Raw genomic sequence first — 25,454 nt, 5'->3', positions numbered from 1 at the left:
CAGCCTTGGTTTTGACACCCTCCCCTGTAGAGTGTTTTTTAGCCTTGGTTTTGACACCCTCCCCTGTAGAATGTTTTCAGCCTTGGTTTTGACACCCCACCTGTAGAGTGTTTTCAGCCTTGGTTTTGACACCCTCCCCTGTAGAATGTTTTTAGCCTTGGTTTTGACACCCTCCCCTGTAGAATGTTTCCAGCCTTGGTTTTGACACCCTCCCCTGTAGAGTGTTTTTTAGCCTTGGTTTTGACACCCCACCTGTAGAATGTTTTTAGCCTTGGTTTTGACACCCTCCCCTGTAGAATGTTTTTAGCCTTGGTTTTGACACCCTCCCCTGTAGAATGTTTTTAGCCTTGGTTTTGACACTCCACCTGTAGAGTGTTTTCAGCCTTGGTTTTGACACCCTCCCCTGTAGAATGTTTTCAGCCTTGGTTTTGACACCCCACCTGTAGAATGTTTTTAGCCTTGGTTTTGACATCCTCCCCTGTAGAATGTTTTTAGCCTTGGTTTTGACGACCCCACCTGTAGAATGTTTTCAGCCTTGGTTTTGACACCCTCACCTGTAGAATGTTTTTAGCCTTGGTTTTGACACCCTCCCCTGTAGAATGTTTTTAGCCTTGGTTTTGACACCCTCCCCTGTAGAATGTTTTTCAGCCTTGGTTTTGACACCCTCACCTGTAGAATGTTTTTCAGCCTTGGTTTTGACACCCTCCCCTGTAGAAGTGTTTTCAGCCTTGGTTTTGACACCCTCCCCTGTAGAGTGTTTTCAGCCTTGGTTTTGACACCCTCCCCTGTAGAATGTTTTCAGCCTTGGTTTTGACACCCCCCCTGTAGAATGTTTTCAGCCTTGGTTTTGACACCCTCCCCTGTAGAATGTTTTCAGCCTTGGTTTTGACACCCTCCTCTGTAGAATGTTTTTAGCCTTGGTTTTGACACCCTCCCCTGTAGAATGTTTTTCAGCCTTGGTTTTGACACCTCTCCCTGTAGAATGTTTTCAGCCTTGGTTTTGACACCCTCCCCTGTAGAATGTTTTTCAGCCTTGGTTTTGACACCCTCTCCCTGTAGAATGTTTTCAGCCTTGGTTTTGACACCCTCCCCTGTAGAATGTTTTCAGCCTTGGTTTTGACACCCTCCCCTGTAGAATGTTTTCAGCCTTGGTTTTGACACCCTCCCCTGTAGAGTGTTTTCAGCCTTGGTTTTGACACCCTCCCCTGTAGAATGTTTTCAGCCTTGGTTTTGACACCCCACCTGTAGAGTGTTTTCAGCCTTGGTTTTGACACCCTCCCCTGTAGAGTGTTTTCAGCCTTGGTTTTGACACTCTCACCTGTAGAATGTTTTCAGCCTTGGTTTTGACACCCTCCCCTGTAGAATGTTTTCAGCCTTGGTTTTGACACTCTCCCCTGTAGAATGTTTTAGCCTTGGTTTTGACACCCTCCCCTGTAGAATGTTTTCAGCCTTGGTTTTGACACTCTCCCCTGTAGAATGTTTTCAGCCTTGGTTTTGACACCCCACCTGTAGAATGTTTTCAGCCTTGGTTTTGACACCCCACCTGTAGAATGTTTTCAGCCTTGGTTTTGACACCCTCCCCTGTAGAATGTTTTCAGCCTTGGTTTTGACACCCTCCCCTGTAGAATGTTTTAGCCTTGGTTTTGACACCCTTCCCTGTAGAATGTTTTCAGCCTTGGTTTTGACACCCTCCCCTGTAGAATGTTTTCAGCCTTGGTTTTGACACCCCACCTGTAGAATGTTTTCAGCCTTGGTTTTGACACCCCACCTGTAGAATGTTTTCAGCCTTGGTTTTGACACCCTCCCCTGTAGAATGTTTTTCAGCCTTGGTTTTGACACCCTCCCCTGTAGAATGTTTTTCAGCCTTGGTTTTGACACCCTCCCCTGTAGAATGTTTTCAGCCTTGGTTTTGACACCCTCCCCTGTAGAATGTTTTCAGCCTTGGTTTTGACACCCTCCCCTGTAGAATGTTTTCAGCCTTGGTTTTGACACCCTCCCCTGTAGAATGTTTTCAGCCTTGGTTTTGACACCCCACCTGTAGAATGTTTTTAGCCTTGGTTTTGACACCCTCCCCTGTAGAGTGTTTTCAGCCTTGGTTTTGACACCCTCCCCTGTAGAATGTTTTCAGCCTTGGTTTTGACACCCTCCCCTGTAGAATGTTTTAGCCTTGGTTTTGACACCCTCCCCTGTAGAGTGTTTTCAGCCTTGGTTTTGACACCCCACCTGTAGAATGTTTTTAGCCTTGGTTTTGACACCCTCCCCTGTAGAATGTTTTCAGCCTTGGTTTTGACACCCTCCCCTGTAGAATGTTTTTAGCCTTGGTTTGACACCCCTCCCCTGTAGAGATGTTTTAGCCTTGGTTTTGACACCTCCACCTGTAGAATGTTTTCAGCCTTGGTTTTGACACCCTCCCCTGTAGAATGTTTTTAGCCTTGGTTTGACACCCTCCCCTGTAGAATGTTTTAGCCTTGGTTTTGACACCCTCCCTGTAGAATGTTTTCAGCCTTGGTTTTGACACCCTCCCCTGTAGAATGTTTTCAGCCTGGGTTTGACACCCTCCCCTGTAGAATGTTTTCAGCCTTGGTTTTGACACCCTCCCCTGTAGAATGTTTTTAGCCTTGGTTTTGACACCCTCCCCTGTAGAATGTTTTTAGCCTTGGTTTTGACCCCCTCCCCTGTAGAATGTTTTAGCCTTGGTTTTGACACCCTCCCCTGTAGAATGTTTTTAGCCTTGGTTTTGACACCCCCCCTGTAGAATGTTTTCAGCCTTGGTTTTGACACCCTCCCCTGTAGAATGTTTTTCAGCCTTGGTTTTGACACCCTCCCCTGTAGAATGTTTTTAGCCTTGGTTTTGACACCCTCCCCTGTAGAATGTTTTCAGCCTTGGTTTTGACACCCTCCCCTGTAGAATGTTTTCAGCCTTGGTTTTGACACCCTCCCCTGTAGAATGTTTTTCAGCCTTGGTTTTGACACCCTCCCCTGTAGAATGTTTTCAGCCTTGGTTTTGACACCCTCCCCTGTAGAATGTTTTCAGCCTTGGTTTTGACACCCTCCCCTGTAGAATGTTTTCAGCCTTGGTTTTGACACCCTCCCCTGTAGAATGTTTTTTAGCCTTGGTTTTGACACCCTCCCCTGTAGAATGTTTTCAGCCTTGGTTTTGACACCCTCCCCTGTAGAATGTTTTCAGCCTTGGTTTTGACACCCTCCCCTGTAGAATGTTTTAGCCTTGGTTTTGACACCCTCCCCTGTAGAATGTTTTTAGCCTTGGTTTTGACACCCTCCCCTGTAGAATGTTTTAGCCTTGGTTTTGACACCCTCCCCTGTAGAATGTTTTCAGCCTTGGTTTTGACACCCTCCCCTGTAGAATGTTTTCAGCCTTGGTTTTGACACCCTCCCCTGTAGAGTGTTTTTAGCCTTGGTTTTGACACCCTCCCCTGTAGAATGTTTTCAGCCTTGGTTTTGACACCCTCCCCTGTAGAATGTTTTCAGCCTTGGTTTTGACACCCTCCCCTGTAGAATGTTTTTAGCCTTGGTTTTGACACCCTCCCCTGTAGAATGTTTTCAGCCTTGGTTTTGACACCCTCCCCTGTAGAATGTTTTCAGCCTTGGTTTTGACACCCTCACCTGTAGAATGTTTTCAGCCTTGGTTTTGACACCCTCCCCTGTAGAATGTTTTCAGCCTTGGTTTTGACACCCTCCCCTGTAGAATGTTTTCAGCCTTGGTTTTGACACCCTCCCCTGTAGAATGTTTTCAGCCTTGGTTTTGACACCCTCCCCTGTAGAATGTTTTCAGCCTTGGTTTTGACACCCTCCCCTGTAGAATGTTTTCAGCCTTGGTTTTGACACCCTCCCCTGTAGAGTGTTTTTCAGCCTTGGTTTTGACACCCTCCCCTGTAGAATGTTTTCAGCCTTGGTTTTGACCCCCTCCCCTGTAGAATGTTTTCAGCCTTGGTTTTGACACCCTCCCCTGTAGAATGTTTTCAGCCTTGGTTTTGACACCCTCCCCTGTAGAATGTTTTCAGCCTTGGTTTTGACACCCTCCCCTGTAGAATGTTTTCAGCCTTGGTTTTGACACCCTCCCCTGTAGAATGTTTTCAGCCTTGGTTTTGACACCCTCCCCTGTAGAATGTTTTCAGCCTTGGTTTTGACACCCTCCCCTGTAGAATGTTTTTAGCCTTGGTTTTGACACCCCCTCCTGTAGAGTGTTTTTAGCCTTGGTTTTGACACCCTCCCCCTGTAGAATGTTTTCAGCCTTGGTTTTGACACCCTCCCCGGTAGAGTGTTTTCAGCCTTGGTTTTGACATCCCCACCTGTAGAATGTTTTTAGCCTTGGTTTGACACCCTCCCCCTGTAGAAATGTTTTCAGCATTGGTTTTGACACCCTCCCCTGTAGAATTGTTTTCAGCCTTGGTTTGACACCCTCCCCTGTAGAATGTTTTTAGCCTTGGTTTTGACACTCTCTCCTGTAGAATGTTTTCAGCCTTGGTTTTGACACCCCACCTGTAGAATGTTTTCAGCCTTGGTTTTGACACCCCCCACCTGTAGAATGTTTTTCAGCCTTGGTTTTGACACCCCCCTGTAGAATGTTTTCAGCCTTGGTTTTGACACCCTCCCTGTAGAATGTTTTCAGCCTTGGTTTTGACACTCTCTCCTGTAGAGTGTTTTCAGCCTTGGTTTTGACACCCTCCCCTGTAGAATGTTTTCAGCCTTGGTTTTGACACCCTCCCCTGTAGAATGTTTTTAGCCTTGGTTTTGACACCCTCCCCTGTAGAATGTTTTTAGCCTTGGTTTTGACACCCTCCCCGTTAGAATGTTTTTCAGCCTTGGTTTTGACACCCCACCTGTAGAATGTTTTCAGCCTTGGTTTTGACCCCCCCACCTGTAGAATGTTTTCAGCCTTGGTTTTGACACCCCTCCCCTGTAGAATGTTTTCAGCCTTGGTTTGACACCCTCCCCTGTAGAATGTTTTCAGCCTTGGTTTTGACACCCTCCCTGTAGAATGTTTTTCAGCCTTGGTTTTGACACCCTCCCCTGTAGAATGTTTTCAGCCTTGGTTTTGACCCCCTCCCCTGTAGAATGTTTTTAGCCTTGGTTTTGACCCCCTCCCCTGTAGAATGTTTTAGCCTTGGTTTTGACACCCTCCCCTGTAGAATGTTTTTAGCCTTGGTTTTGACACCCTCCCCTGTAGAGTGTTTTTAGCCTTGGTTTTGACACCCCACCTGTAGAATGTTTTCAGCCTTGGTTTTAACACCCTCCCCATGTACATGTAGAATGTTTTCAGCCTTGGCTTTGACCCCCTCCCCTGTAGAATGTTTTCAGCCTTGGTTTTGACCCCTTACCCTGTAGAATGTTTTAGCCTTGGTTTTGACCCCCTCCCCTGTAGAATGTTTTCAGCCTTGGATTTGACCCCTCCCCTGTAGAATGTTTTTAGCCTTGGTTTTGACACCCTCCCCTGTAGAATGTTTTCAGCCTTGGTTTTGACACCCTCCCCTGTAGAATGTTTTCAGCCTTGGTTTTGACACCCTCCCCTGTAGAGTGTTTTTAGCCTTGGTTTTGACACTCCACCTGTAGAGTGTTTTCAGCCTTGGTTTTGACCCCCTCCTCTGTAGAATGTTTTTAGCCTTGGTTTTGACCCCCTCCCCTGTAGAATGTTTTTAGCCTTGGTTTTGACACTCTCTCCTGTAGAGTGTTTTCAGCCTTGGTTTTGACACCCTCCCCTGTAGAATGTTTTCAGCCTTGGTTTTGACACCCCACCTGTAGAATGTTTTCAGCCTTGGTTTTGACCCCCTCCCCTGTAGAATGTTTTTAGCCTTGGTTTTGACCCCCTCCCCTGTAGAATGTTTTTAGCCTTGGTTTTGACCCCCTCCCCTGTAGAATGTTTTTAGCCTTGGTTTTGACACCCTCCTCTGTAGAGTGTTTTCAGCCTTGGTTTTGACACCCTCCCCTGTAGAATGTTTTCAGCCTTGGTTTTGACACCCTCCCCTGTAGAATGTTTTCAGCCTTGGTTTTGACACCCTCCCCTGTAGAATGTTTCCAGCCTTGGTTTTGACACCCCACCTGTAGAATGTTTTTAGCCTTGGTTTTGACACCCCACCTGTAGAATGTTTTCAGCCTTGGTTTTGACACCCCACCTGTAGAATGTTTTCAGCCTTGGTTTTGACACCCCACCTGTAGAATGTTTTCAGCCTTGGTTTTGACACCCCACCTGTAGAATGTTTCCAGCCTTGGTTTTGACACCCTCCCCTGTAGAGTGTTTTTAGCCTTGGTTTTGACACCCTCCTCTGTAGAATGTTTTTAGCCTTGGTTTTGACACCCTCCCCTGTAGAATGTTTTCAGCCTTGGTTTTGACACCCTCCCCTGTAGAATGTTTTTAGCCTTGGTTTTGACACCCTCCCCTGTAGAATGTTTTTAGCCTTGGTTTTGACACCCCACCTGTAGAATGTTTTCAGCCTTGGTTTTGACACCCTCCCCTGTAGAATGTTTTCAGCCTTGGTTTTGACACCCTCCCCTGTAGAATGTTTTCAGCCTTGGTTTTGACACCCTCCCCTGTAGAGTGTTTTCAGCCTTGGTTTTGACCCCCTCCCCTGTAGAATGTTTTTAGCCTTGGTTTTGACACCCCACCTGTAGAATGTTTTTAGCCTTGGTTTTGACACCCTCCCCTGTAGAATGTTTTCAGCCTTGGTTTTGACACCCTCCCCTGTAGAGTGTTTTCAGCCTTGGTTTTGACACCCCACCTGTAGAATGTTTTTAGCCTTGGTTTTGACACCCTCCCCTGTAGAATGTTTTCAGCCTTGGTTTTGACACCCTCCCCTGTAGAATGTTTTTAGCCTTGGTTTTGACATCATCGCCTGTAGAGTGTTTTCAGCCTTGGTTTTGACACCCCACCTGTAGAATGTTTTCAGCCTTGGTTTTGACACCCTCCCCTGTAGAATGTTTTCAGCCTTGGTTTTGACACCCTCCCCTGTAGAATGTCTTCAGCCTTGGTTTTGACACCCCACCTGTAGAATGTTTTCAGCCTTGGTTTTGACACCCTCCCCTGTAGAGTGTTTTCAGCCTTGGTTTTGACACCCTCCCCTGTAGAATGTTTTCAGCCTTGGTTTTGACACCCTCCCCTGTAGAGTGTTTTCAGCCTTGGTTTTGACCCCCTCCCCTGTAGAATGTTTTTAGCCTTGGTTTTGACACCCCACCTGTAGAATGTTTTTAGCCTTGGTTTTGACACCCTCCCCTGTAGAATGTTTTCAGCCTTGGTTTTGACACCCTCCCCTGTAGAGTGTTTTCAGCCTTGGTTTTGACACCCCACCTGTAGAATGTTTTTAGCCTTGGTTTTGACACCCTCCCCTGTAGAATGTTTTCAGCCTTGGTTTTGACACCCTCCCCTGTAGAATGTTTTTAGCCTTGGTTTTGACATCATCGCCTGTAGAGTGTTTTCAGCCTTGGTTTTGACACCCCACCTGTAGAATGTTTTCAGCCTTGGTTTTGACACCCTCCCCTGTAGAATGTTTTCAGCCTTGGTTTTGACACCCTCCCCTGTAGAATGTTTTCAGCCTTGGTTTTGACACCCCACCTGTAGAATGTTTTCAGCCTTGGTTTTGACACCCTCCCCTGTAGAGTGTTTTCAGCCTTGGTTTTGACACCCTCCCCTGTAGAATGTTTTCAGCCTTGGTTTTGACACCCTCCCCTGTAGAATGTTTTCAGCCTTGGTTTTGACACCCTCCCCTGTAGAATGTTTCCAGCCTTGGTTTTGACACCCCACCTGTAGAATGTTTTTAGCCTTGGTTTTGACACCCCACCTGTAGAATGTTTTCAGCCTTGGTTTTGACACCCTCACCTGTAGAATGTTTTCAGCCTTGGTTTTGACACCCTCACCTGTAGAATGTTTTCAGCCTTGGTTTTGACACCCTCCCCTGTAGAGTGTTTTTAGCCTTGGTTTTGACACCCTCCCCTGTAGAATGTTTTTAGCCTTGGTTTTGACACCCTCCCCTGTAGAATGTTTTCAGCCTTGGTTTTGACACCCTCCCCTGTAGAATGTTTTCAGCCTTGGTTTTGACACCCTCCCCTGTAGAATGTTTTCAGCCTTGGTTTTGACACCCTCCCCTGTAGAATGTTTTCAGCCTTGGTTTTGACACCCTCCCCTGTAGAATGTTTTCAGCCTTGGTTTTGACACCCCACCTGTAGAATGTTTTTAGCCTTGGTTTTGACACCCCACCTGTAGAATGTTTTCAGCCTTGGTTTTGACACCCCACCTGTAGAATGTTTTCAGCCTTGGTTTTGTCACCCTCCCCTGTAGAATGTTTTCAGCCTTGGTTTTGACACCCTCCCCTGTAGAATGTTTTCAGCCTTGGTTTTGACACCCCACCTGTAGAGTGTTTTCAGCCTTGGTTTTGACACCCTCCCCTGTAGAATGTTTTCAGCCTTGGTTTTGACACCCTCCCCTGTAGAATGTTTTTAGCCTTGGTTTTGACACCCTCCCCTGTAGAGTGTTTTCAGCCTTGGTTTTGACACCCCACCTGTAGAATGTTTTTAGCCTTGGTTTTGACACCCTCCCCTGTAGAATGTTTTTTGCCTTGGTTTTGACACCCTCCCCTGTAGAATGTTTTCAGCCTTGGTTTTGACATCATCCCCTGTAGAGTGTTTTCAGCCTTGGTTTTGACACCCTCCCCTGTAGAATGTTTTCAGCCTTGGTTTTGACCCCCTCCCCTGTAGAATGTTTTTAGCCTTGGTTTTGACACCCCCCCTGTAGAATGTTTTTAGCCTTGGTTTTGACACCCTCCCCTGTAGAATGTTTTCAGCCTTGGTTTTGACACCCTCCCCTGTAGAGTGTTTTCAGCCTTGGTTTTGACACCCCACCTGTAGAATGTTTTTAGCCTTGGTTTGACACCCTCCCCTGTAGAATGTTTTCAGCCTTGGTTTTGACACCCTCCCCTGTAGAATGTTTTTAGCCTTGGTTTTGACATCATCGCCTGTAGAGTGTTTTCAGCCTTGGTTTTGACACCCCACCTGTAGAATGTTTTCAGCCTTGGTTTTGACACCCTCCCCTGTAGAATGTTTTCAGCCTTGGTTTTGACACCCTCCCCTGTAGAATGTTTTCAGCCTTGGTTTTGACACCCCACCTGTAGAATGTTTTCAGCCTTGGTTTTGACACCCTCCCCTGTAGAGTGTTTTCAGCCTTGGTTTTGACACCCTCCCCTGTAGAATGTTTTCAGCCTTGGTTTTGACACCCTCCCCTGTAGAATGTTTTCAGCCTTGGTTTTGACACCCTCCCTGTAGAATGTTTTCAGCCTTGGTTTTGACACCCTCCCCTGTAGAATGTTTTTAGCCTTGGTTTTGACACCCCACCTGTAGAATGTTTTCAGCCTTGGTTTTGACACCCCACCTGTAGAATGTTTTCAGCCTTGGTTTTGACACCCCACCTGTAGAATGTTTTCAGCCTTGGTTTTGACACCCCACCTGTAGAATGTTTCCAGCCTTGGTTTTGACACCCTCCCCTGTAGAGTGTTTTTAGCCTTGGTTTTGACACCCTCCTCTGTAGAATGTTTTTAGCCTTGGTTTTGACACCCTCCCCTGTAGAATGTTTTCAGCCTTGGTTTTGACACCCTCCCCTGTAGAATGTTTTCAGCCTTGGTTTTGACACCCTCCCCTGTAGAATGTTTTCAGCCTTGGTTTTGACACCCTCCCCTGTAGAATGTTTTCAGCCTTGGTTTTGACACCCTCCCCTGTAGAATGTTTTCAGCCTTGGTTTTGACACCCCACCTGTAGAATGTTTTCAGCCTTGGTTTTGACACCCCACCTGTAGAATGTTTTCAGCCTTGGTTTTGACACCCCACCTGTAGAATGTTTTCAGCCTTGGTTTTGTCACCCTCCCCTGTAGAATGTTTTCAGCCTTGGTTTTGACACCCTCCCCTGTAGAATGTTTTCAGCCTTGGTTTTGACACCCCACCTGTAGAGTGTTTTCAGCCTTGGTTTTGACACCCTCCCCTGTAGAGTGTTTTCAGCCTTGGTTTTGACACCCTCCCCTGTAGAATGTTTTTAGCCTTGGTTTTGACACCCTCCCCTGTAGAGTGTTTTCAGCCTTGGTTTTGACACCCTCCCCTGTAGAATCAACTGCCAACATATATATGATGTGACCTATTAGTATTTTAGTTAGTGAGGTGTACAGTTTATGTACATAATAACCAAACAAATGAATATATATGTGTATATCATTTAGAAAGTAAAAGTCCAGGCCTGATTCCATATACTATTAATTCCCATGGAGTCCACCAGGGATACTTGTTAGTACATTTTTAATAATCGGAAATAAAAATTACTTATGAAGAATATTTTACAGTTTTTCCCAAGCCCACATTATAATGAAAAATACTTATAAATAATATTTTACAGTTTTTCCCAAGCCCACATTATAATGAAAAATACTTATAAATAATATTTTACAGTTTTTCCCAAGCCCACATTATAATGAAAAATACAATGTCATGTACTTGGATATTTGAATGGAATAAGATACAAGATTATCAGAAATCTACTTTAAACTTGGATGAAATTTGTATGAACCTAACTGTTTGCTCCAAATAACAAATTGATTATTATCATTTAATACATACAGCGTAGGAACAATGATAACAAAACTTGATACATGTACACTTCCACCGAAGGAACCCTATAACACATGGAGAAATGTAGAGAAAACCATGTTAGTCTAGATAGGGAATCGGGTATATTATGGAGGCATGAAGGAAGAATAATGAAAAAGCTAAGTATGACACCCGCTATAGGAGAAAAATGATATAAGCTGGTGACAGCAAAGTACCTGATTCTGTTTCTGTAAATAAGAACAACAGAAAATGAGGACAATTTGTAGGAATGGAATGTACGTTAAGGTAGAGAGTCCCACAATCCTCTGTGGAATATGTTACATCTATAATTGTGTTTATATGAAGATACAGATAATATCAGACCTAACAGAAACATTGTATACCTGTATAGTGTAGGACTTACTGGGGCTCTCTACCTTCTAGAACAGTATAGTAATCATACTTATATGATTGAAAAAATATATTAAATGTTTCCTGAGGAACTGGTTTGATTTGATAATTTGATTCCAGTAACTATGATGACCAAACTGATTTTAGTAACAATGCTGTATTAATTAGTCACCAAATATTACAGTTAATCATAATGGATTCAGTTAAAACAAAACTTAGGGTTGTGGTTAATGTCTATGATAGTTACCTTCATAGGAAAACACAAACAAGTTTTGTAATTTCCCACTAATTATTAGTAAACATATTTACAGTATCAACAATTTGGTTTTTTTCAGCTTTGATAAAAAAAATCAGTTTAAAATGAGGTTTCTCTGTATTTTTGGGGGTGACAACTGTTAAATCAGAATATGTTGGAAAATCAGTTGGATTGATAATAGTCTTAGTGAGATAGGTTGTCAGGGTACAATCCCCAGGTATCTCATCTCTCTGGGGGACAGTAAACTATATATATCCATATTGTGCCTTTCAAAACACAAAAAATAAGAGATTTTTATGAACATATACATGAAAAAAATGCATATGTTGAAAAATTAAGAGACAATTGTAATCAGTTGAGAGGAAGAGAAACATTTATCTTACCTTGTAAAGCCTTCCCCTTAGATCCAATCAGCCCTTTAGCTTTTGGCTTGGGTTCTTCTGGAGCCTGTAAAAAAGCAACAGTTAGACATACCAAGTACTAGGGTTTGGGGATGTCACAATTAACCATATCAAGTATCTGGCTTCAAGGAAATCCGTTTAAAAATAAATATATCACCAAAAATCAACAAAGGGCAACAACTCTGTATACAAGAGACACTTTTTGACTTCAATTGTAAACTAGTTAAGAAGTAAGCAAAACCAATAAAGGGCTAAAAGAAATTGCACACAGAATGATGTATTCAGATTATGGTAAAAGAAGTTTAAATAAAATCAGAAAAATACTAAACAACGAGAAATCACTCTGGGTACAGGATACTAAAACTCATCACGATATTATGGTTATAAATAAGTGGGAGATGTTTTGAATAAGAAATAAAATCAGAGAAGCCTGAACTGGGAATATTTAATAGACAGATGGACAGATGCCACATGGTATACCATATAATAAGACATGTTTTTTTTGAAAGGAGATAAAAACAATTTTCACATTTTTTTTGTTTGACTAAAAGCTCAATATTTTTTTCCCATTAAAGATGAGCATTTATTTTTTGAAGATTGAACACCTAGGAGAAACAGTCTGACATATAAATATACTACTGTTACTTGTGACTATTTACCTCTGGTTCCTCGTGATCAAGTCGACCTGTTTTGTGGGTTTTAGGTCCGTATTTTATCATACATTTGACATCCTTTTGATCCAGTCCTGTTGGTGTAAATACTCGCATGAACAAGAAGTTATCATACTGAGGCTCGTGTGTCCATGTCGACACTTCCTTTGTAGGCTCCACCTTCTCCTCATCAGCAAACCTTACTTTCTGTAAAATAATCAAGTTTGTGAAGGTTCATTACATTTAAATAGAATTGGAATCATTTCTAGATTTCAAGTATGAAATAGTAACACATATTTCTTGCTACAAAAAGCTTCCGGGTACTAGACATAGAATTCATGAAATACAAAACAATATTAATTACAGTAGATGTTAATTATATCCAGGGATTATAAAACTAGTGTCACCATCCTAGGTCAGTTGATTACATTCAAAGTTATGTAATGTCCTGTATTGATGTTTACTTGTGTGTTTGTTTTTTGTTTACTGGGTTTATTGCCACATGAACAGCCAAGGTCATTTTGAGGCGGAGGTCTCCTTGTAGTAGTTGGTGTTTGTGTGGTCGTACTGTGGGAGGAAACCAGAGAACCAGGAGAAAACCCACATGGTCAGGCGGATGACCCCCATTACAGGTCATATCAGGGAATCATACCCTGGTCGCCTTAGTGAAAAGCAAGTGTTTATCACTGGGTGAGCTGTAACAACTGTGGTGCCCTTTATTGAGTATTATACCTCCTAACACTGGGCGATCTATAATAACTGTGGTGCCCTTTATTGAGTATTGTACCCCCTAACACTGGGCGATCTATAATACCTGTGGTGCCCTCTATTGAGTATTATACCCCCTAACACTGGGCGATCTATAATACCTGTGGTGCCCTCTATTGAGTATTGTACCCCCTAACACTGGGCGATATAAAACAACTGTGGTGCTCTTTATTGAGTATTATACCTCCTAACACTGGGCGATCTATAGTAACTTTGGTGCCCTCTATTGAGTATTATACCTCCTAACACTGGGCGATCTATAATACCTGTGGTGCCCTCTATTGAGTATTGTACCCCCTAACACTGGGCGATCTATAATACCTGTGGTGCCCTCTATTGAGTATTATACCCCCTAACACTAGGCGATCTATAATACCTGTGGTGCCCTCTATTGAGTATTGTACCCCCTAACACTGGGCGATCTATAATACCTGTGGTGCCCTCTATTGAGTATTGTACCCCCTAACACTTGGCGATCTATAATACCTGTGGTGCCCTCTATTGAGTATTATACCTCCTAACACTGGGCGATCTAAAACAACTGTGATGCCTACTATCAACTAATACCTACCTAAGTTGTTCCAACACGGCTGTTTGCACCCTCTATCAAGTATTACCTACCTAAGTTGTTCCAACACGGCTGTTTGCACCCTCTATCAAGTATTACCTACCTTAGTTGTTCCAACACGGCTGTTTGCACCTTTATCAAGTATTACCTACCTTAGGGGTTCCAACACGGCTGTTTGCACCCTCTGCATCTTCTTTGCTTTCTTCTTCTGGTTTTTCTGCTTCCTCCTCATCGCCCTCCTCTCCTGGGGTTTCAGCTTTCTCGCTCCCCTCCTCGGCATGCCCCTCCTCAGCCTCCTCCTCTTCCAAGTCCTGGAGGAATAAATGTCACATGATTTGTACATCATAGGTTTAATGTAATATGATCTCTCAGTACATCAATCTGTCACAATGACTTATATATTTATCAAAACAATAGGTCAATTACTCCAATATCATAGCCTTAAAGAAAAATATAAAATTTAATGTAAATTGTTGTCTAAATTATATCCAGTCAGGTAATAGGAGCCCAGTTGCCTAGGGCTCAGATAGCGAGGTAGCTACACTACTTAACTTGAATAACTAACCTGAACCTAAAGGCATGAGGAGTGGATTGTGTGGATTGTGAATAAGTCAAATATATTTGTTAAAAAATGGATATTTATACTAATGATACATTAATTCCATAAAATCGTTGATGATATCAGATCTCTAGAGAGATCACTTAGCTCCTTACCATATATGGAAAATACCATAAATACATGTACTTAGAAAATGGAAATTTAATTCTACAATATTTTCAATAATCAAAGATACTTCCAATAGAGAATACAGCCTGTATCATTTTGCTCTGAACAGCTAGATACACTAGTAGAATTAATGAACAAAGCAAGAAAGTGTATACATACTGAAAGTTTGTCACTGTCCGCTCCATCATCATGTCGGTTTAATTTGATTGGGATTTCATCGTCTTCCTCGCCTTCCTCATCAGAGCTCTCCTCTAAGGCCTTTGAGTATTCCTGTACATGCTCAAGTCTGTCAAGGAACGAGAGTAGTAGACACTATATAGCCTGCTCTCATATAATACAGAAACCTGAATCCTAAGCCACTTAATTATTATACATTATACAGTAATGTTTTTATAATTATAAAATAAGCCAGGAACATGTTTTTCAAATTCAATTAAAATCATTGAAGAGTTTTATCATGAAGGCGATGCTCTTGAACAAATTCTACCAGTTTTGTACGAAAATTGGGATGATATCTCGAGTATGACCTACCCAAGCTGTGCCTTCTGTTTGATGGTCTCTATCAGGAATTTCCACCTCCTCCCATGACCCTTGTTACTCATGATCTTGGCAAACAATTTCTCCCAGTTCATAATTCTTTTCTCTCTGGCAATTCTTTTAGACTGAAAAAAAGTTTCTCAAAATAAAACCTTTTATACTACAATGTATGTAAATACATCTTATAATTATTACCAGGTAATAAAATAACGATTTCTTCCTCAAAAAATAAAAAAGCAGAGATAATTTCTCTAAAACATATTACAATCTTCAGTGCAAGCCATACGAAAACAGTAGTTACTACCAGAATAACCTTAAACAAATTTCAGATTTGTTTTAATCTTGATTAAATGTATAGCTTTATTTTACAATATAAACCTTACGTGTGCATCAACTAGTTGTAGACGTTTGATGGCAATGTTGAGTTGTCGTTGTTTACTCTCGTAATCCTCGTGGAGTTTTTTGAGGGCAGTACTCTTTTCCTCCCATGGTGTAGAGTACACATGCACTAGACGCACCAGCTCATTGACTGGCATGTTCAGGTCGCTGATACTGTAAGGAGGAATGTAGGTATCAATAGAACTGTACTATTGGCTACAGAAAACAGGAACGTAGGCATCAATAGATCTGTACTATTGGCTACAGAAAACAGGAATGTAGGTATCAATAGATCTGTAATATTGGCTACAGAAAACAGGAATGTAGGTATCAATAGATCTGTACTATTGGCTACAGAAAACAGGAATGTAGGCATCAATAGAACTGTACTATTGGCTACAGAAAACAGGAATGTAGGTATCAATAGATCTGTACTATTGGCTACAGAAAACAGGAATGTAGGTATCAATAGATCTGTAATATTGGCTACAGAAAACAGGAATGTAGGTATCAATAGATCTGTACTATTGGCTACAGAAAACAGGAATGTAGGTATCAATAGATCTGTACTATTGGCTACAGAAAACAGGAATGTAGGCATCAATAGAACTGTACTATTGGCTACAGAAAACAAAGTCAATCATAAAACATATATCTCCGTGTGTTTTACCCGTGATTAACTCACATCATATAAGATTTATGAGTTAGGGGTGAAGTTGTAGATTAATACAATCTGCCCTCCCTTGAGGGTGTGACAAGAGAAATTCCCCTCCCCAGCAGAGCCTTGGTTTGACAATCACACCCCAAAGGTAGGGGATGATTATTTTTCTCTCATCAATTATGCAGGTTCAGTTGTTCAAAAATAAAAAAGCAATATTGTAATGCAACACATTTTTTGAAGTGACGTGATTGAATCGTCAATGTGACATGATTATTTGTTGCAGTGACATCATTGTTTTTGTTGCCAGCACATACTATCTGTCATACCCAAACTGTGACAGAGAAATCTTGAACCTTTTTAAAAGGGACACAAATCCTTGAATGATGGGAGAAACAGGAGTTGTCACACTGACCTTCTGAACACCTTCCCTGTAATGGTGGCTAGTTTGATCAGCAGTGTGGGAGGTAAAGCATGCTTCAGCATCTCATCCTTCATATCCAGCAGCTACAAATAAAAAATATTGTGTGTTAATCTGGTGTGTTCAATGTCTCCAATGTCTAAGTTAAAGTCTTTTTTTCTTTAATCACATAATTTCAGTACAATATACCCAGGTATGTGATAAGAACAATTTTGGTAACAGCAACAGTAGCTCCAGAGAGGTCAGAGTATACAGGTAGATTAGTGTACAGGTACCTACCAGGTAGATCAGAGTGTACAGGTACCTACCAGGTAGATCAGGTGCTGGTACCTACCAGGTAGATCAGTGTACAAGTACCTACCAGGTAGATCAGTATACAGGTACCTACCAGGTTAATCAGTATACAGGTACTTACCAGGTAGATCAGTGTACAGGTACCTTCCAGGTAGATCAGTATACAGTTACCTACCAGATAGACCAGAGTGTACAGGTACCTACCAGGTAGATCAGTATACAGGTACCTACCAGATAGATCAGAGTGTACAGGTACCTACAAGGTAGATCAGTATACAGGTACCTACCAGGTAGATCAGAGTGTACAGGTACCTACCAGGTAGATCAGAGTGTACAGGTACCTACCAGGTAGATCAGAGTGTACAGGTACCTACCAGGTAGATCAGTGTACAGGTACCTACCAGGTAGATCAGTGTACAGGTACCTACCAAGTAGATCAGCGTGTACAGGTATCTACCATGTAGATCAGTGTAAAAGTACCTACCGGGTAGATCAGAGTGTACAGGTACCTACCAGGTAGATCAGAGTGTACAGGTACCTACCAGGTAGATCAGTGTACAGGTACCTACCAGGTAGATCAGAGTGTACAGGTACCTACCAGGTAGATCAGAGTGTACAGGTACCTACCAGGTAGATCAGTGTACAGGTACCTATCAGGTAGATCAGTGTACAGGTACCTACCAGGTAGATCAGTGTACAGGTACCTACCAGGTAGATCAGTGTACAGGTACCTACCAGGTAGATCAGTGTACAGGTACCTACCAGGTAGATCAGAGTGTACAGGTACCTACCTGGTAGATCAGAGTGTACAGGTACCTACCAGGTAGATCAGAGTGCACAGGTACCTACTGGGAATAATATTTGTTCTGAATGAAGCATGTCTATTTGTATATTATTTAACTCATATCAATATTGATGTATTTAGAAATGGACTTTTTAAAAGAATGAAGGATTATACCTCTCTTAGTGAACCATGTACGAGCGCCATGGAGTTGAGGACTCCATCACAGAGATTATCAAATTTGTTTGGCTCTCGTCTTGCAGATGGATCTGGTTCCTCATCTCCTGAACTATCCGAATCATCGGAGCTATCCTGCAATAGAAAAGAAACTAAATTGCAATGTTTTTCTATATACCCTATTTTGAAAACTATTTTCTAGCCTAAAATTAATTGTCATATATACCCTATTTTGAAAACTATTTTCTAGCCTAAAATTAATTGTCATTGAAATATTTTGAGTTCTGTTGATAGTTTGTATCAGTAATAAGGTGAAACTCCATATGCAATACTCTACTCACTACAACTAGCATTCAAATACAGTTCTCTCCTTCACCACAGCTAACATAAAACTCCATATACAGTTCTCTTCCTCACCACAGCTACATAAAACTCCATATACAGTTCTCTACTTCACCACAGCTAACATAAAACTCCATATACAGTTCTCTACTTCACCACAACTAACATAAAATCCCATATACAGTTCTCTACATCACCACAGCTAACATAAAATCCCATATACAGTTCTCTACGTCACCACAGCTAACATAAAACTCCATATACAGTTCTCTACGTCACCACAGCTAACATAAAACTCCATATACAGGTCTCTACTTCACCACAGCTAACATAAAACTCCATATACAGTTCTCTCCTTCACCACGGCTAACATAAAACTCCATATACAGTTCTCTACTTCACCACAGCTAACATAAAACTCCATATACAGTTCTCTACTTCACCACAGCTAACATAAAACTCCATATACAGTTCTCTACTTCACCACAGCTAATACAAAATTCCATATACAGTTTTCTACGTCACCACAGCTAACATAAAACTCCATATACAGTTCTCTACGTCACCACAGCTAACATTAAACTCCATATACAGTTCTCTACGTCACCACAGCTAATGTTAAACTCCATATACAGTTCTCTACTTCACCACAGCTAACATTAAACTCCATATACAGTTCTCTTCTTCACCATAGCTAACATAAAACTCCATATACAGTTCTCTACTTCACCACAGCTAACATAAAACTCCATATACAGTTCTCTACGTCACCACAGCTAACATTAAACTCCATATACAGTTCTCTACGTCACCACAGCTAATGTTAAACTCCATATACAGTTCTCTACGTCACCACAGCTAATGTTAAACTCCATATACCTGTACTATACAGTTCTCTACGTCACCACAGCTAACATAAAACTCCATATACAGTTCTCTACTTCACCACAGCTAACATAAAACTCCATATACAGTTCTCTACTTCACCACAGCTAACATAAAATTCCATATACAGTTCTCTACTTCACCACAGCTAACATAAAACTCCATATACAATTCTCTACGTCACCACAGCTAATACAAAATTCCATATACAGTTCTCTACTTCACCACAGCTAACATAAAACTCCATATACAGTTCTCTACTTCACCACAGCTAACATAAAACTCCATATACAGTTCTCTATGTCACCATAGCTAATATTAAACTCCATATACAGTTCTCTACTTCACCACAGCTAACATAAAACTCCATATACAGTTCTCTACGTCACCACAGCTAACATTAAACTCCATATACAGTTCTCTACGTCACCACAGCTAATGTTAAACTCCATATACAGTTCTCTACGTCACCACAGCTAATGTTAAACTCCATATACCTGTACTATACAGTTCTCTACTTTCACCACAGCTAATGTGAAATTCCACATAATGTATATGCATCACTTAGTTTGTTCCTCGACAGGTTACTAGTAGCATGTCTTACCCGTTTAGTATTTTCCACTTCCTCTTCATCTTCCTCCTCTGCTAGAGCCTCCAGATTCAACCTCCCTATAGATAAAACAAAATAAAGGTTATTTCTCTATGGTAACATACATTTATGTTCCTTTGAACTGTTGATGTTTTCAGCCAGTCTTGGCTGGATATAAATACTAAACAGCAATTTGTTGTTGTTTATTAGAGTGAAAAAGCAGCAAATGCTGACATTGAAACATTCCATTAATATTTCCATTGCAGTTTGATTATTACTTATAATAATTTGGTGACAACAAATATAAGCAAAGACACAGAACTAAAACAAATATATAATACACCACAACAAAATCCCATATAGCATTTGAACCTTCTCTACTCAATTCATTGAACTGTTCAATAAATAAACTAGGGTTTAGTATGAATTGTACTTTATCAAAGTTTGGCATATTATAGAATCTTTATCATGCATTTTTCGTCGACAATAGTTTCAGTCAGAAGGTAGTTTGTTTCAGGTATGTTTTCCAAAGGTGGATATTAGTTGTACAATAGAAGAAAAACATCTTAATTCTATGGCACTTCCAAATTACAACAAAAATCTTATCCTTTCCCTACTTCTTTGTGTAATAATATGCTGCATTTTGTGGTACTCTCCGTTTGATTTATTGCATTTATATTACATCAAAAAATCGTAAAATATTACTTCCTCATTTAATTTTTCCCTTCACTCTGTTTGTTTTTTGTTATTGTTTTTTTATTTGTCTTGCATACCAATTTATATATATATGATTTCTTATGAGTGTGTGTATGCTTACTGAAGTGGATAAGTCCATGTCATAATAGGCTGTAACATTAACAAATCCCCTTCGTGATTTATGTGCAATTGAAGAATGCACAATAAACTCCTAATGTGCATTGTATATGTGATTATGTACGCTGAAAACATTTACTATTCAGAGATGTCTATTAAATGATTATTTATGTATAATTGTGATCTAAAAACAAAGACCTTACAAACTACCATCACAACTCATCAATTATTAGCACTGAAACGGCATTAGCATGAAGCCTAACAGCCGAGATGAAAGCTGCCATTAATAATGTATAGAGTATCACTCAATTAATTATAAAGTGTAAACGGGCACCTGCCGACAACAACGTATATTTGGGAGATATACACGTTCAAATCGTCGATATTTCTATGTCAATATAATATTTACCTCTATCCATGATAGCAAATTAATGTAGAACCCTAACTTCATCCACAGTTCGACAATATCGTGACATGTATGTCCCTTTTCTGTACCAGTCGAGCACTTTAAATCACGGCCGCCATATTGTTTATACAGCGGTTGCTACGCGTTGACGAGAGTCCAAGTTGTATGCGACTGTATTAGTCAGGACGATAAGAGTTCGACGCGTATATAGGGACAGATTTTTTTTTTGATTTTTTTTTTATTTATTAATTTTTCATTAGATCAGATAATTGTTAAAATGCGTAGAATTATCCTATACTGTTATTCTTATCATTTCTTTTTTTTTTCGTTTCATAAAATATCCTTTGATGTATTCATGATTTTTTGGGGCATTTTTTGATATTTGAAAGTGTTTTTTTAACTGGAAAAAACTTGATGCAGTGAAAGTTTATCTTGTAACCTCAAGCCTTTTTTTAAATTGTTTTTAATTTTCAAACTTTGTTTACAAAACATGACAGATACAAAATACATTAATAGAGACATTCACATTTATACATCCACAGTTACACTTTCACTCCACCAAACTATATTATGTGGTCGTTGTATTAATCAAACTTTATTTAAATGTCCTTATGTAAGTAGAATAAGAGTACAAATAAACAAAAAAATGCATATATATGATATATATAACAACTGAAAACAAAAACAGAAAGGACAAGCTTGCCCTTGACTGTTGAATTGTTCATCAGTGTCTGGCCCTTGGTCAAAGTTGTGTAAGAAGAATCGTATTGCTGCTGAGCCTTGTCTAACAGTCATTGATTCTGAGTACTGTATGAACACCTTTTTTTTGGTTTGTTTTTGTTTAACGTCCTATTAACAGCCAGGATCATTTAAGGACGTGCCAGGTTTTTGATTTTGAGGAAAGCCGGAGTACCTGGAGAAAAACCACTGGCCTACGGTCAGTACCTGGCAACTGTCCCACGTAGGTTTCGAACTCGCAACCCAGTGGTGGAGGGCTAGTGATAAAGTGTCGGTACACCTTAACCACTCGGCCACCGCTGCCCCTATGAATGAACACCATATAAAAAAATCTGAAGGAAACAAATATAAAAATATAGATATCTATACTGAAGGAAATCTTATAATACTGCTAAAACACCAAAGTCTGAAAAAAAACACATAATAAACATTACCATGAGTATCTGGCGGTCGAGTCAAGACTGTCTTCAACAGGATAGAAGCAGACAGTCACCACTGACTTCTGGGATGGAAATGATACAGTCCAGGGTCATGTCCGACAAAAATGGCTGCACCGTACAAAACCATTCAACTTGACAGCTATTGAAAATACTCGCAGTTTCATCAACAAGTTACTAGTGCAATGCTGAAGTGAGAAAGGCCAGAATAAGTGTCATTCGTTTTGGCCATATGTTTATTGAACATGTCACAATTTCCCTCAGAGCATATGAATTTCCATGAATATACAGCCTTCTGCTCAGGATGATTCCTGAGAAAGAAATTGTCCATAAATCCATTAGTTGATTGTATAGACCTTATTCAATAGATGAGATCACCCACCGACTGTAGAAACTGTTTATTGGATAAGAGATCACCCACTAAATGTAGAAAATGTATAATGGATAAGAGATCACCCACTGACTGTAGAAAATGTATAATGGATAAGAGATCACCCACTGACTGTAGAAACTGTTTATTGGATAAGAGATCACCCACTGAATGTAGAAACTGTTTATTGGATAAGAGATCACCCACTGAATATAGAAACTGTTTATTGGATAAGAGATCACCCACTGAATATAGAAACTGTTTATTGGATAAGAGATCACCCACTGAATGTAGAAACTGTTTATTGGATAAGAGATCACCCACTGAATGTAGAAACTGTTTATTGGATAAGAGATCACCCACTGAATGTAGAAACTGTTTAATGGATAAGAGATCACCCACTGAATATAGAAACTGTTTATTGGATAAGAGATCACCCACTGACTGTAGAAACTGTTTATTGGATAAGAGATCACCCACTGACTGTAGAAACTGTTTATTGGATAAGAGATCACCCACTGACTGTAGAAACTGTTTATTGGATAAGAGATCACCCACTGAATATAGAAACTGTTTATTGGATAAGAGATCACCCACTGAATATAGAAACTGTTTATTGGATAAGAGATCACCCACTGAATATAGAAACTGTTTATTGGATAAGAGATCACCCACTGAATATAGAAACTGCTTAATAGATCAGCGATCACTCACTGATTATAGGAAGTTTTTAATGGATAAGAGATAACTCAGACTGTAAAAGTAGTTTCCTAGTTTAACAAAAACTAACAATTAGATATCTGTATCAAAGTTTTATTGATAGGTATATGTTGCAATCACTTATAATTAAATATTTGTCAATTTAAATGAAAGTAAAAATATCACTCAAACTACATATACTTACTCAAATATTCACAACATCATATATGTGAATGTGGTAAGCACACAAGCCTATGAGAGAAAACTTTATCACAGTAAGTTCATTTATTATGAAAATTTAATCATACAAAAGTTCTAGTTTTAATGTACAACTTTAAGTATTTATTTTTTTCTGATTGGAGTTACCAATGAAAACCAAACTGTTTTTCACTTTTTTCATTTTGTGGAATTACACTGAATGCAAACCATTGCTTTGATACAATAAATGATATTACATTAGAAAATCACAATCTCAAAGTTTGTTAATGCCACAAGTTAGTGTGCTTTAATAGAAATAATTGATTTTAAAAAAAAACATGTCACTTCTAATCAACACATGTTTAGGATGTCCCTTGTTCATAAAATATTACAAATCTAATAATTAGTGAAGTTTCAGTAAAAATGTTTGATAATACATCCATGTAATAATAATGATTTCTATGTTTATATAAATTCTAGGGTAATTCTCATTATTATCTTTCCTTCAATGAAATTAATTTGAAAAAATACCTATACAAATATAAAAGAAAAAGATATTTTGATCATTGGTCCTCCAGTGTATGTGTCATAAATTTTTTGATAAGATAGCGTACATTAGCCCCAATGGCTGCTCAAAATCTTCCTTCTGGAAAAGACGGTGGTTATGTGACAATAACAAATTGGGACACAGTATACAAACTGCAATACATTTGTATTTCTAAGACTGATTCATGATACAAATTCAGTATCAAATCAAGAACAGCAGTTATCAAAAGCACTTACAGAAAATAGCCTTATAATATATACAGCACAACAAATAACATCTACACCACTTTTGGGGTGTGGAACCAACAAATGCTTAAAATTTTCATCATACATAAAGTATAAATTTAAATTTTGTTTACTCACTGGCTGTTTTACCTGCTTAACATCGGCTATGTGGACTTGTGGTAATATCAAACCTTGAGGAACAGGCATCATAGTGAAAGCATGAGTATATAAAGAGTCAATACTGAGAAAGATGGCTGAAATAAATAAGTAATATTCTTCAAGTGTAAAAGATGTTTATTTACTAGTAATGCAGTTATTAAAATTCTGGATTTATTTTTACCTTTCATCAATGCTGTCTTACAAATGGTTAAATAAATATGTACAAGATGTGCTTTGTTGTTGTACCTTAAAGATTTCTATCATTTCTCTATAAATATCAAACATCTACTTCTCTTTACAGTTATGATATGAGCAGGACTACCCTTGTATATACTGATAGTGTAATAGGAAGGAGTTATGAAAAATACCCTGCCTGCACTGTAGCTCGAAGTAACGACGTCGCTTTCAAGGCAACCATCCTAACAATAGGCTAAAGGAAATTTTCCCCAAGTCTGAGCTAGTAAGGCGGCCTTATACCTTCCACTTTTACACTGCATATCAATCATAGGAAGGAGTAATGAAAAATATCCTGCCCAAGCTGGAGCTCGATCCAGCGACCACCAGCTCTCAAGGCAAACATCGTACCACTAGGCTAAAGGGAAATTTCTGCTAGCCCAAGCTGGTAGGTGACTTTGTCACTCTCCACTTTTAAAACAGTGCTGTACTGTTACAGTACTATTATAATATTATATACAGTACTAGTACATATACCTACATTAAAACAATATGGTGGTAGGTCAACTTAACACTTAAAAGAGAAGATTGTACAGTTTTCTTAAAAATAAAAACTTGGTCTAATATTTTCTCTCCAAACATATCTTTTATTTAGAAAGAACAACGGAGCCATCTAATATGTGATTCGTAATCACTCTTTACATACCATTACTGAAAATGATTAACAAGGATATAGAAGCAAAATTTCAGGGCTTCAACCTAATTACCAAACATTATATTCATAAATAATAACACACAATATAATACAATTAAATTTGTAACCATACTTTTTATTTACCTCTATAAAGTATGGTATTAATGATTTAATATACATTATGTACATGTTTACATTATTTACAAATCATTATAATTCAGACAGCAGTGGACGCTACCAAAAACAATCAGTACTAATCAGTCCTAACAGAAATGTTACAATATGAAGATAAAACAATAGACCTACCCATGTCTTCCCAACCTGTCAAGGTATTAAAGATTTGTTTCTCACCGCCAGGGTAATGATTTTTTTTGCTACCCCCAAGATTATGACCCCCCCCCCCCCCCTCTCCATCCCCTCAAAAAAGTATGATTCCTCTGTACCTCTAAGAGTATAATCTTTCCATCACTCTAAGAGTATAAGAGTATGATTTTTCCATCACTCTGAGAGTATGATTTTTCCATCACTCTGAGAGTATGATCTTTCCATCACTCTGACAGTATGATCTTTCCATCACTCTA

At 39.8% G+C, this 25,454-nt stretch overlaps 1 protein-coding gene across 3 annotated transcripts in view; it reads right to left on the bottom strand.

The window, feature by feature from the left end:
- Positions 1–20,769, bottom strand: part of LOC117327910 (proteoglycan 4-like) — a 33,678-nt gene extending 12,909 nt beyond the window's left edge. For 2 of the 3 annotated variants that reach the window (XM_033885149.1, XM_033885151.1), the window contains exons 1-11: positions 20,637–20,769; positions 19,430–19,494; positions 17,599–17,733; positions 16,341–16,432; positions 15,273–15,441; positions 14,884–15,014; positions 14,512–14,638; positions 13,778–13,936; positions 12,299–12,496; positions 11,622–11,685; positions 10,808–10,819 (exon numbers count right to left, since the gene is read on the bottom strand). In XM_033885149.1, coding sequence (XP_033741040.1) covers positions 10,808–10,819; positions 11,622–11,685; positions 12,299–12,496; positions 13,778–13,936; positions 14,512–14,638; positions 14,884–15,014; positions 15,273–15,441; positions 16,341–16,432; positions 17,599–17,733; positions 19,430–19,494; positions 20,637–20,646 — 1,162 coding nt within the window. In that variant the 5' untranslated portion in view covers positions 20,647–20,769. The remainder of the gene's footprint in view (positions 1–10,807; positions 10,820–11,621; positions 11,686–12,298; positions 12,497–13,777; positions 13,937–14,511; positions 14,639–14,883; positions 15,015–15,272; positions 15,442–16,340; positions 16,433–17,598; positions 17,734–19,429; positions 19,495–20,636) is intronic. The other variant, XM_033885150.1, reaches the window with a different exon arrangement.
- Positions 20,770–25,454: the final 4,685 nt, after the last annotated feature.

The sequence above is a fragment of the Pecten maximus genome, chromosome 5 (genome assembly GCF_902652985.1).
Source record: "Pecten maximus chromosome 5, xPecMax1.1, whole genome shotgun sequence".
Classification (NCBI taxonomy): domain Eukaryota; kingdom Metazoa; phylum Mollusca; class Bivalvia; order Pectinida; family Pectinidae; genus Pecten; species Pecten maximus.
The sequence above is the reverse complement of the archived record's forward strand: the minus strand, read 5'-3'. Positions and strand labels throughout refer to the sequence as shown.